This window comes from Asterias rubens, chromosome 17 (assembly GCF_902459465.1).
Source record: "Asterias rubens chromosome 17, eAstRub1.3, whole genome shotgun sequence".
NCBI lineage: Eukaryota > Metazoa > Echinodermata > Asteroidea > Forcipulatida > Asteriidae > Asterias > Asterias rubens.
This window is the reverse complement of record NC_047078.1, coordinates 4,308,444-4,320,355: the sequence shown is the minus strand read 5'-3', so window position 1 is coordinate 4,320,355 and position 11,912 is coordinate 4,308,444. Positions and strand designations below refer to the sequence as shown.

Here is an 11,912-nt window from a genome sequence, read left to right as displayed (position 1 = left end):
AATCCTTCAAATTATCTTCACTTAAAAAGATTGTAGTGCAGTATTGTGTCCTGAATGTCCTTCAAACTCAAGACAAGACATAATTAACTTGGTTGGGAATATATTGTCTATGAGTTTGTTGTATGTCATTTATTTCAAGCTTGTAAATACATGAAGGTTGAATCAATTAAAAAAATTGTGTGTGTAGTTAAACCATAGAGTTATATATAAGAACGAGAGGGCGTACTGGCCTATATACGCGACCTGGCATACGCGCATGCGGCCATTTTCTTAGTTGACAAACCAGGCTTCGCACAGCGTGTGTTTGTGCAACCATTTTGTAAGTTGACAAAACAGCATCGCGTCAGCATTCAATAGACACAAATTAAAACGCATACTTTATATTCGACGCGCGGGCAGAATGGGTCGTTTGTCTACTTACGGTCCTGTACAAGAAGCATCACCAGTGGGGCCCTCTAGTTCTCAGAGTTATATATAGAAGTCTTGGTGACCTTGATAGGGTCCTAACTATTAAAGGGGCTGTGTTGTCATGATCAAAGCAGGGCCCAGTTTCATGGCTCTGCTTACCGCCGAATTCTGCGTTTACGATCACCATTTTCCGCTTTCACGGCAAGTGGCGAACATCTGCACTGGCTGTGTAAGCATAGAATGCCTAGTAATGTGGAGTACGCACACGCATGAGCCAAAAATGCCTTGGTGCGCTTGCCCTTTCAAAGACAAAGCATACAAGCCTGTGCATGAAGTCAAGGCTCTTGACACACATGGAGGATTTGTGCAAGTGGCAAATAATCATGACCGCACAGCCCGTTTAATGGTACAATTCATAAAGGTAAACCCCTTAAGTTTCTGAGAATTTGTGTGATTTGAAAAAACTTGAATTGGCCACTCAGATAAAACGTGTTAAGGTGTTTGGTTAAGAAAAAACTTCAGGAACCTAGGGAGCTATCCCCCTTGTGAAAATAAGGCCTGAGGAAAAATAGTCAGGGTCCTAATAACTTTATGAACTCTCATGGGATTGCGAGTCTGGACACCCAACAATGTATTTTGCAAGGAGCTATGAATGGCTTGCCTTTGGCAGATTTTTACTAAGCAAGTGTATTACACTTGGTGAAAATTTGCAGGGGACCACATAGAAGCAGTACTAATCTAATGAAAATTCACTGGTAACTTCCGATTCTGCTAAGCATAAATAATCAGTGTTAAGCAGTTAAGCATTTTCATCTTTAAAAGGCAGGGCCCATTTCATTTTGCAAAGGGCACTTCCATTGGAAATCTTTAAAGTCTATGGGAAAATTTTGAAGGGCACCAAGGACAAGACCAGGGCAACGGAGACCATGGCCTCCAGATAATTCCAGACCTGCTCTGAGGTGCTTTCGCTCTGGCCTAATGAATTAATAAGCTCTAGAACTATCCCAATGCCCCTTATTTTTGACCGCGCGGGGGCGCTATAAATAGTATTTTGATCACTTCCGGGGGTACACGCGATTCGCCCTGCACAAATTAATAGGCGTTCTGTCACTTTTGTTGCGCCGTAGTTTCAATTTGCTTTAGAGGTGGATTATAACGGCTCCTTTTAAAGTCTTATTGTCTGTGATGGATTAGATGTCTGTGGTTATAATGTGTTCCAATCTTTAAAAACTGTTTTGCGTATGAATGAATATACCCCCGGAAGTGATTGAGAGCGCCCTCACGCGGTCAAAAATATGGCCCATTGGCTTGGGAGGTCTGCAATCCAGACGAGAAATTAAATTACGGAGTGAATTAAAGCGAGGACCTTCCCTGTTAGATTTCTCTTCTTTGTCTCTCCATCACAGAGATAAAAGATTTAATTACCGAGTAACGACACTTTAATTAATTAGGCAGGCGTACTCTGCGGTAATCAACTGCTGTTTAAGTGGTTAAGTGAACGACTCATTTATCACAGTCAGTTCAGAGTTAAGAAGTTGAGGTTTCTTTGGTTTGGCGCCTTGAAGCGAAGACTAACTGCACACAGGTTCAAAGGTCATGTCGTTGTAGCAAAAGCTTATCAATCACCGAATGAATGACTTAAATCTAGAGTCTGTACAATGGCAATAAATTTAGTTTGATATTGGACATTGAAAATTCACAAAGGTTTGTACAGTGAATATCAATGTTGCTTTTATGGATATTGGAAATTGGGTATTTAAAATAGGTTTGTACAGTGAATATCAATGTTGCTTATTCAATATTGGACAATTAGACTTTCACATAGGTTTATGCAGTGAATGTTCACCTTGTACATCGATATCTGATATTGGACATTCACATCGCTTTGTACTGTGAATTTCTACCTTGCACAACAATAATTATGTCCAATATCAATGTAGACATTCACAGTACAAATCTGTGTGAATGTCCAATGTTCAATATCGAAAAAGCAACATACATATTCGCTATATGTCAATGTCCAATATGAAACTGACCTCACTTTTATGTCTGTACATCACTCAAGCCTGTTATATTTTCAAGCATTTGGGTAAAAAAAATTGATTGGTGCTTGGTTTTACCTTTGTAGTAAAAAACACACTTTGACGCGTCCCAGTTTTTGATAACACCTGGCTTTCCACAGCCTATTTCCGAATAAGGACAGAAAATCTTGAGAAACTAAATTTAAAAAGTTTGGGTGCTTTATATTGAATTTTTTCATTCCTTCTAACCCACCTCTTTTATTAGCAAGTTTATATTTTATCTTGTAACAGGTGCTAAAATGTTTTTAAATTCTCTTTTTAAGTATCATTTTTCCACTCATGTTGCTTCCATCTTTCTAGTCTTATTACAATCTTATAAATCTTTTGTTATGTTTGCCTTCAATATATTAGTTGAAAAGTCTTTCTACATTTTTTTCAACACATTGTTCATTTAATGGGAGACTTTTGTGACGCGTGGTGGCAGCAGACTTACCAGGTAAAATCCATTGTTCTCGGTTATGTGGGCATGCTCAGAACTATGTCAACAATGGAAATTTACCTGGTAAGTCTGCTGCAATCTTTGGCCTCAACGTCTCCCATTTTCTGATCAATTTGAGGAAGCAAGTGTTTATAATTGGCATGTTTCTGTTATCGTAGAAGAAAAACATGTAAATACCTGAGACAGTGTGATGTGGATTCAGTGTACGACAAAAACAAAATAAGTTTTTACGACAAGATAGTAATTGATAAATTAAGAAAGATTCAGCAAAGGTTTGTGTTTGGGAATTACTGTGAAGGGAACCAACGAGCCTACCTTGTATTATTATTATAGTACTATCTTCTGTGGTTTTATTTTAAAAATTCAATCAATGGCAATTGCGGTTGTTTTTATTTTAAGCAGTCTTTAAAAAAGGGGGTATTCTTAACTCTGGTTTGTTTTCTCCGTTTTTTTTTTATTTTATTTTTTATAGATGTCAATTATTGTTATGGGCGTTTTGCTGTGTATAAGAGCTGTATGTATTAGAACTATGAACCGAATGTCGTTTGGGGTTTTTATATGATTAAAATCTCTAAACAGATTGTAAATGAGTACTAGAAAAAAAACTATTTAAAATAATTCAATCAATGTAAAGTATATGTTAGTGGGTAAATATAATGAATCGTGAAAAGCACAACAATGTTATTTAAAGTTGGTTTCTTTTCTTAAGAAAGGGTAATTGATTCGTTCGATTTTGACATGGGATACCAACTAAAATTAGTCTTGAAGGAAAGACTATACGATCAATACCAGGGACCAATTTCGTAGAGCTGCTAAGCACAAAACTTTGCTTAGCATGAAATTATTGCCTTGTTAAAAACAGGATTACAAGCAGTATGCAACAACTGTAAATTTGGTTGGTAATCCTGTTTTATCAAGGAAGAAATGTTATGCTAAGCAAATCTTTGTGCTTAGCAGCTCTATGAAATTGGCCCCTTGGCTCAATTTCCTGCTCTGCTTATCATAATCAAAGAACCGGCGCTTACGGAAGCAGTGAATCCTGTGCTTACGTCAAGCGTATTTCATGTATAAGCACTAAGCAGGGAATTTTTTTGCTTGTATGCGTGCTTATTCCACATTACTGGGCGCTCTTCGTTATCACAACTATTGGTTAGAAATTAGGCGCTTACCCAGCAAGCAGAAAATGATGATCGTAAGCGCAGAATTCGGCGGTAAGCAGATTGGGCTGAGCAATACTAAACCTTTTTTTCCAGTCAGTTTTGATGGGTTGTAAATTTGTACGCAGTTATGATTGTTGTTGGCTTGGTGTATTTACTGGCCACCACTGAAAATTTTGTTTTTCAAAGTAAATTCTAAAAGAAAGGGTATCAAACTAATGTGTTTTTCTGAGCAATTGTTGTGGCAGCTCTTGTTTCTTTGCCATGACAACACCCTGAGTTTTTAGATGAATTTGCAAGTCCTGTACGTACTATGTTGGACCCCCAACATCGCACACATTTATAATGGGAGTTCCTAAGTTTCGGTTAACGCAAGACACTTGCACGTCTGCACAGTAGAGCTGCTTAAGCAAAAGAAGTAGCCAAGCACAACCAAATGTATGCTTACCAGAATAAGGTTACCAACTACATGTCACGTGTGCAATTTGTGGCTGGTATCCTGCTCATTTCTGCTTAGCAGACATCTGCTAAGCAATCTGCTTAAGCAGCTCTATTAAAACTTGACCCTGCTGTGAGCATGGCGTCACACAGTCCCATTGAACAGTTATCGTTAGTGGATGGTTTGAAAATGAAGTGATTTCGAAAAATATCTCCTATCTCTAGAAATTAGTGAAAGAAATGAAATAAAAAAGCTGTTCATATTGCTATGTAATTTGCTGTTTATGTGTGTGGAAATTCTTCCAGTTGTCTGTTGTTACCTTCAGTTGGAACTGATCTGAAATATGTGAAAATTTTGGCTCAATTGGTCATCGAAGTTGCAAGCGAATAATTTTGTCTGCTTTGAGATGCATAATAAAAGGCTTCATGCCTGAAGTCTTATTGAGTGAGAAATTACCTCTTTCTCGGAAACTATGTTACTTCAGAGGGAGCCGTTTCTCACAATGTTTTATATTATCAACAGCTCTCTCCATTGCTCGTTACCAAGTAAGTTTTTATGCCAACAATTATTTTGAGTAATTACAAATAATGCCTTGAAAACATTTTTGTCAGCAACGACTCTCACCCTTGGTGCATAGAAACTCCCCTGAAACTACCAACGATAATACAGAGTTACGTTGCCCTTTGTAAAAAGAAAAACAGAAAACGTCGTCGAAACAGATACATTTTCTCAGAACTTGTTCTTCTTTTACAGGATCCATTCCATTTCAACTTGGGTTAGAAAATGATGGTCTCGTATCGTGTTTCAAAAAACAACATCTAAACTTCATGCTCGCTCATTTTTTGCTTTCTTTTCTTGTGAGAAAAAAAGTGGAACATGTAGTGTATCTTTAAGATAAATGTTCAGTCCTTCGTGGCAAAACAAATACTTATCAAAGTGATCTTCAAGAACGAACTTCCTTGTTCTTGTTTCGTGTGTTGTGTTATCTTAAAAACTAAATATTTTGGGACCAGAAAAGTTTTACTTTCAAGACTGTGAGCGCGTGATCGGCCGTGAAGTTATGGCATGAGTTGTTTCATTGTTGCTCCAGCCAGCAAACAAGTGAAGACCCGGCAGAACCAAACCGCCTACCACTTTTTGCACCATTCTTGCAAGTGTTGGAAACTCTGGAAAAGTAAGTTTGTTTGTGTTCGTTTTTGCAGAAACATTTTTCTGCTCATCTCGCCTAGTTGAATTCATGTGTACTTTTTATGCCCCCTTGTTTTAATGTCAAACCTAATTTTGATTTGTCTGTAATTTTATTGTTTTATCTGTAAATTCAATGTAATTTTGCCTATGGCAACTAATTTGAATGTTTTTTTATAAACCATGGATAATAATAATAATAATAATAACAATAATAGTACATGTTTATAAAGGGAGGTTATTTATTACTCAACAACAATAATACCTTTAAAAAAATGATTTTGTAATAAGCACTACAGCTGTTGACAATGTATACCAATATACTCTCTAATGCAAAAGAGTAAAAAAGCACTCTTTGAAGAGCCATATGAGGGACAACTCTTTTTCGAGTGGCCTTCCTCTCTTTTAGATTGAAGTTTGCATCTTTTGGGGGGATGTTTCACTCTGTCCTGGAGTAAAACCCCTCTTAAAGAGTGAACTAACCATCACTATTTTTAAAGAGCCATTTGAGGGACAACTCGAAATGTAAAGAGTGGTGTTTTTCACTCTTTTACATTTTGCGAGTAATGAGAAATAATTCCCTTTTATATGGGATTTGAGGCATCGCATGGTGAGGTATTATACAAACATTGACTGCTTCGAGTGCTATGGTTAAAACTATGACTCCCGAGGTGATCCCCGGAGCGTTCTGCTTGCCAGGGGTATCTGCTTGCCAGGTAGGTTATGTTCTTTAGAGAACATGTGTTGCTTGATGGAGGAGCTTTTTTGGAACTCGGGAGACTTCTAAAGAATGTGGTTTTATAGAGATAGAGAGGGAGGATGCAAATACGTATCATTCTGAGTAGAAACGTTTCCGCAAACTTGTATTATTGCTAAATTGTAAAGCATGTGAGGATTTTCATAACACCTTGGCGCTTTATAAATGTACATTGTATGTTGTTATTCTTTTATGAATTTAATAACTTTGTTTATTGTTGTCTGTTTCAGAGCGAAGTTCATAATGACCCGCCTGATTTTTGTCCTCGTTGTTCTTTCAATAAGTAAAGGTAAGAACACTTTATTTTAGGTAGTTTCCATGTTCGCCTGTTTTTCAGCGACAAGCGTGTGCTAGTCTGGTCCCCTTAAAGACACTGGGCACTATTGGTAATTATCACAGTTGGTGTATCTCCACATATGCATAAAATAACAAACCTGTGAAAGTTTGAGCTCAATCTGTCGTCGAACTTGCGAGATATTAATGAAAGAAAAAACACCCTTGTTGCACCATGGTCACACGAAGTTGTGTGCTTTCAGATGCTTGATTTCGAGACTTCAAATTCTAAATCTGAGGTCTCGAAATCAAATTCGATGAACATTATTTCTTTCTCGAAAACTACGTCACTTCAGAGGGAGCTGTTTCTCACATTGTTTTATACCATCAACCTCTCCCTATTACTCGTAATCAAGAAAGGTTTAATGATAATAATTATTTTAATAATTACCAATAGTGACCACTGCCTTTAAGGACAGGTACTGGCTTTATGTGTATACACATGTACGTCGAAATTAACTGAGAATCTCCAGCACCGTGAAGGACATGATGAAGGTCAAAGGTGATTACGTACGTGGTACTGTGTAGACGCGCATTCTGCATCTATACTTTTAATTGCAATAATTTCTGAGGGCCATTTCACGCGAGGATATTTCCAAGAAGAAAAGCCATTGCAATTCAGTGTTCATTTATTAGTTTTCTAGGGGATCGTTATCAGACAAATTAATTCGAAAAATTACTCCTGTGTTACCAAAGTGGGTCCTGTGGGCATGCACTGCAATTGGTTGCACAGAGTTATCTGTTAAAGTTGCCCAAGTGACAAAGGCATTTGGATATCTTTTGGGTGTTTCTGCATCAATAAAGCAATTTGATGGTGTTATTTTTTCCCCATTTTTCTCTTGTCCAGGCAATGCGTTGAAATGCTATCAGTGCGATGACTTACTCTCGAATGAGCCCGATTGTGATGACGTCATCAAAGAAGGTGTACTAACGGAGTGCCCAAAATCCACTGAAGGGGATCCGTACTGCGATTCTCTGGATGGAACGGAAAATGGTAAACCATGAATACCGTGGTCAGTACTTACAGGCACTGGGCACCTTTGGTAATATTGTCAAAGACCAGTCTTCTCACTAGGTGTATCCCAACATATGCACAATTAAATAACAAACCTGTGAAACTTTGAACTCAATTGGTCGTCGGAGTTGCGAGAGAATAATGGAAGAAAAAACAAGTGCATCCTTGTCGCACAAGTTGTTTACTTTTCATGCTTGACCTCAGCTGAGGTCTCGAATTCAATTCAAGTATTTTATTTAAACTTACTTGGTAACGAGCAATGGAAAGCTGTTGAAAGTATAACACATTTTGAGAAACGGTTACCTATAAATAAAAGAGTTTGGAGAAAGGGCTCACTCAAATATTCATTAGAAGACTTCAACATGTCGTCTCTCTGGAACCAATTACCACCAAAAGTTGATGATTCCAAACGCTCAAAACCTATTTATTCTAGTACATTATTGCTAATGTTGTTTTTGGTTTGATTGTGAAGCGCAATGCTAATGTTTTGGAATAGCGCTATATAAGAGCTGTCTCTTTTATTTTTTAGTGTCCGGTGCTTTGGAAATTCAACGAAGCCTGCGCAGGAAGAGCTGCTCACACATCGACAAACTCAAGCTGCAAGGTCGACAGTGTATACCGTTCAATCGGACAGAAGTGAATGGGATACTCGTCGGCACTGAGCAGAAACTGGAGACCTACGTCACAAAAGATAATGCAACTCTTTGTCTCTGCAATGATTATAATGGCTGCAATGGCTCCGTGCGGCCGATGGTGGCGCTGTGGTCGATCGTTGCGTCACTGGTCGCCGCAGTGAAGTTTATTAATTAGGGGTTCACCCCACTGTAAATACCTTTATGCATGATCTCAAGTAGGGCGCCTTTACTTATAGGTCAAAAGAAGGTTGATCATCTGGCCAAGTCTGTACGCCCTGCATCCAAATCTGTGCGTTGTGATTGTTAGGCATTTTTACCAGGGGCCATGTCACACGAGACAATTTACAGGCAACCAGTTACAGGCAATCTCCAAGAAGAAAAGCCATATACATTTCATTGTTCGGGTACTTCTCTTGTTGATAATAATAAGACATTGTTTGAAAATTTACTCATGTGCTACCAAAGTGGTCCTGTAGCATGCACTGCAGTTGGTTGCCTCCAAGTTGGCTGTAAAAGTTGCATCGTATGACTTGCAAGGTCCTAAGCATACAGTGTAAGATGCTAAATACTCAAGAATACACCAACAATTCTTTGAAGTCTCACAGCTTTTTACACTAAAGAAACAACTATTCATTTACTCTTGAACATTGATCTACTGATAAATTTAGTATGCAGCGTCCCTGGGCCCATCAAGTTATTCCACTCCAAGTCAAAACACCAGTGCAAGTGTAATTTTTCCAAATCCAAGCATCAATCTTGAAAACTGTCCGTAAATTTTGCTTAGTGAATAGGTGTACAACTTTTAGGGACCAATATCATCCAACACACATCAAGTTGGAAGTCAACAACCCCCAGGCGATAATAATTGGGAAACTGTTTTACACTGAATCCCTTTTTTTGGGGGGGGGGGTCTCTTAAATCTGTCTTTTGATTTTGAGGGCCTACACAAAAAAATATAATGATCTCGCACTCTGTTTTCTACTTATTGAGTGGGGTGCACCTTTAGGACTTGACCATACGCCATTGAAGTTTGATAAACTTCGTGTTAAATTCTATATAAGAGGATACAGATTGTGTATTGTGTACATGTATAATGCTTTAAAGACACTGGACACCATTGGTACTTGTCAACGACTAGTCTTCACAGTTAGTGTATCTCAGCATATGAATACAATAACAAACCTGTGAAAATTTGAGCTCAATCGGTCTTCGAAGTTGCGAGATGTTTAATGAAAGAAAAAACGCCCTTGGCGCACCATGGTCACACAAAGTTGTGTGCTTTCAGATGCTTGATTTCGAGACCTCAATTTCTAAATCTGAGGTCTCGAAATCAAATTCGTGGAAAATTACTTCTTTCTCGAAAACTACGTCACATCAGAGGGAGCTGTTTCTCACAATGTTTTATACTATCAATCTCTCCCAATTACTTGTAATCAAGAAAGGATTATTATGGTAAACATTTTGAGTAATGACCAATAGTGTCCACTGCCTTTAAAGTCGTTCATGCGCACTGCTATAACTTTTAGATGTACCGGAAATTCCAGCTTTCCCAGTTTGTAATCTTGCTCATTTTCCAAAACGGGCCCAATTTCATAGAGCTGCTCATCAATTATTGTCTGCTGAGCAGAAATTAGCAGGATACCATCCACAAATTGTACACTTGATAAGGTACTTTAGCTGGTAACCTTATTCTGGTAAGCATATTGTTGTATGCTTAGCTATTTTGTATGCTTAAGTAACTCTGTGAAATTGGGCCCAAGCATGTAAACAAGGAATTGATATTATCCACTGATGCGATATAAAACGCATCCACAATGCTGTCCATATTTTTTGATAAAGAAGCCGCGTATTAACAATCATGTTTTAACAAAAATTCAAGTTGTCTGCAGACTTTCATTAAGGGATTCAATGTGTGGTGAAGAGGTTTTCAACTAGTGGTTTAATCCCAACGAGGCCTGGTTCTTGATAATTTTATCGAGACGAAGTCGAGGTGAATTATCAAGAACCAGGCCTCGGCGGGCTTAAACCACTAGTTGAAAACCGATTCAACACACTTTGATTCCCATTCCTAAATACCTTTTCGGTCAAAAACATCAACACTTTTTGGTCAAAAAGTAAAATAAATGCAAAAATTATAGTTGTTTAATGATTTCTTTCAACACAACACCCCTCCAGCTATGAAATGGTAACGCCCTCCGCCGCCCTCGGGTAAACAACTCCTTATAAGGGAATGCTGTGCCGTCGCGCGTATCGCGTGATGTGGCACAATTGTTTCAGCCGTTGCTCTCGGCCAATAGGAATGAAGAAACTGTCTTATAAGAACAGGTGCAAGCTCGCGTGTCACGCCCATGTTTCAACACTTCTTACCGGTCTTAAACAAAGGTTTATACCGACCCACGTGACGCGCTCTCCACCAATAGGAATAGCGAAACTGTCTGAGGTATTTATGAATTATAATTAATGCAAAGCCTTCCTTTGTTTTGTGTCCAACAAAACCAACACTATTTTGTGTGTAACAATGTAACAAATATTGTGGCTACCTGTTTTTGTTTTGGATTTATGTCGTATAGTTATCTAATCTCGGTTGACAAAAACAGTTAGCCACAAAAGTGTTGAATTTACTACAAATGGTTTTTAGAGTTCATGGATAATCTGCTAAAGTAAATCTCGATAATTTTCATGGCTATAAACAATTAACATTATTTTTATTCTACCCTATATAAAATAAATATCTTGTGTTTTGTTAGAAATAAGTGTATGCTGTTCTTCCAATAAATCAACCGATACTCTGAAGAAGTCTCTTGAGGTTTGCTATTTTATGCATGTTTGGATACTGGTTGAATGACCAATGTATCCAGGGGTCGATTTCACATAGAGTTAGGACTAGTTCTAACTTAGGACTAGTCCTATGGAGATATTAAAAAAGAACGGCTATATTCCCAAATCAGTGCTTTTAACGTGAAATTAGAAACTTGTGTTAGAAAACAAATTCCCCGCTCATATGAGGACTCTATCTACTGGAAAAGCACAAATTAATTGAATTTGACATTTGTATTCCTCTTTAAAATGAGACTTGGTGCAATGATCCATTCCCTATTACGGAACATTATGTATTTCTTCCTGAGATGAAGAAGGTGCGGGCGGGGGGGGGGGGACTGGTAGCCCAAGTACCCCTATAGATCTCTCTTGACGTCATTTTAGTAGGGCGCCCTCGTGTACAGGTCAAAGAGGGGTTTAGACTCGTTCCCAGTCTTTATCCTCAAAGATAAGGCCATGTGCCGGTTCTACCGTGACCAAAATGACTTCATTGGATACAATGATTTCATTGGATAAACGTACAGTGACGGAAGTAACATGTTCATGTTTTGATTGGTCCACTGTTTGTCAGCTACATGCTTGCGGTGTACACTGTAATGTTTGTATATATGGCCTACCTGCATAGTAGTTTTATATGGTTACCACT

At 38.2% G+C, this 11,912-nt stretch overlaps 1 protein-coding gene across 1 annotated transcript; it reads left to right on the top strand.

Moving 5' to 3' along the window:
* The first annotated feature begins 5,488 nt into the window (after positions 1-5,488).
* LOC117301495 lies at positions 5,489-9,601 on the top strand. Its single transcript, XM_033785516.1, has 4 exons — positions 5,489-5,698; positions 6,697-6,755; positions 7,647-7,793; positions 8,344-9,601. The coding sequence occupies exons 2-4, from the start codon at positions 6,710-6,712 to the stop codon at positions 8,622-8,624; spliced, it is 474 nt and encodes a 157-aa protein (XP_033641407.1). The 5' UTR covers positions 5,489-5,698; positions 6,697-6,709; the 3' UTR covers positions 8,625-9,601.
* Positions 9,602-11,912: the final 2,311 nt, after the last annotated feature.

Bases quoted from the DNA above. Each gene is read 5' to 3' on its own strand.
- LOC117301495 (XM_033785516.1), top strand. From the start codon at position 6,710: ATGACCCGCCTGATTTTTGTCCTCGTTGTTCTTTCAATAAGTAAAG. The intron at 6,756-7,646 runs GTAAGAACACTT...TCTCTTGTCCAG, and splicing joins TGTTCTTTCAATAAGTAAAG to GCAATGCGTTGAAATGCTAT. The intron at 7,794-8,343 runs GTAAACCATGAA...TTTATTTTTTAG, and splicing joins TCTGGATGGAACGGAAAATG to TGTCCGGTGCTTTGGAAATT.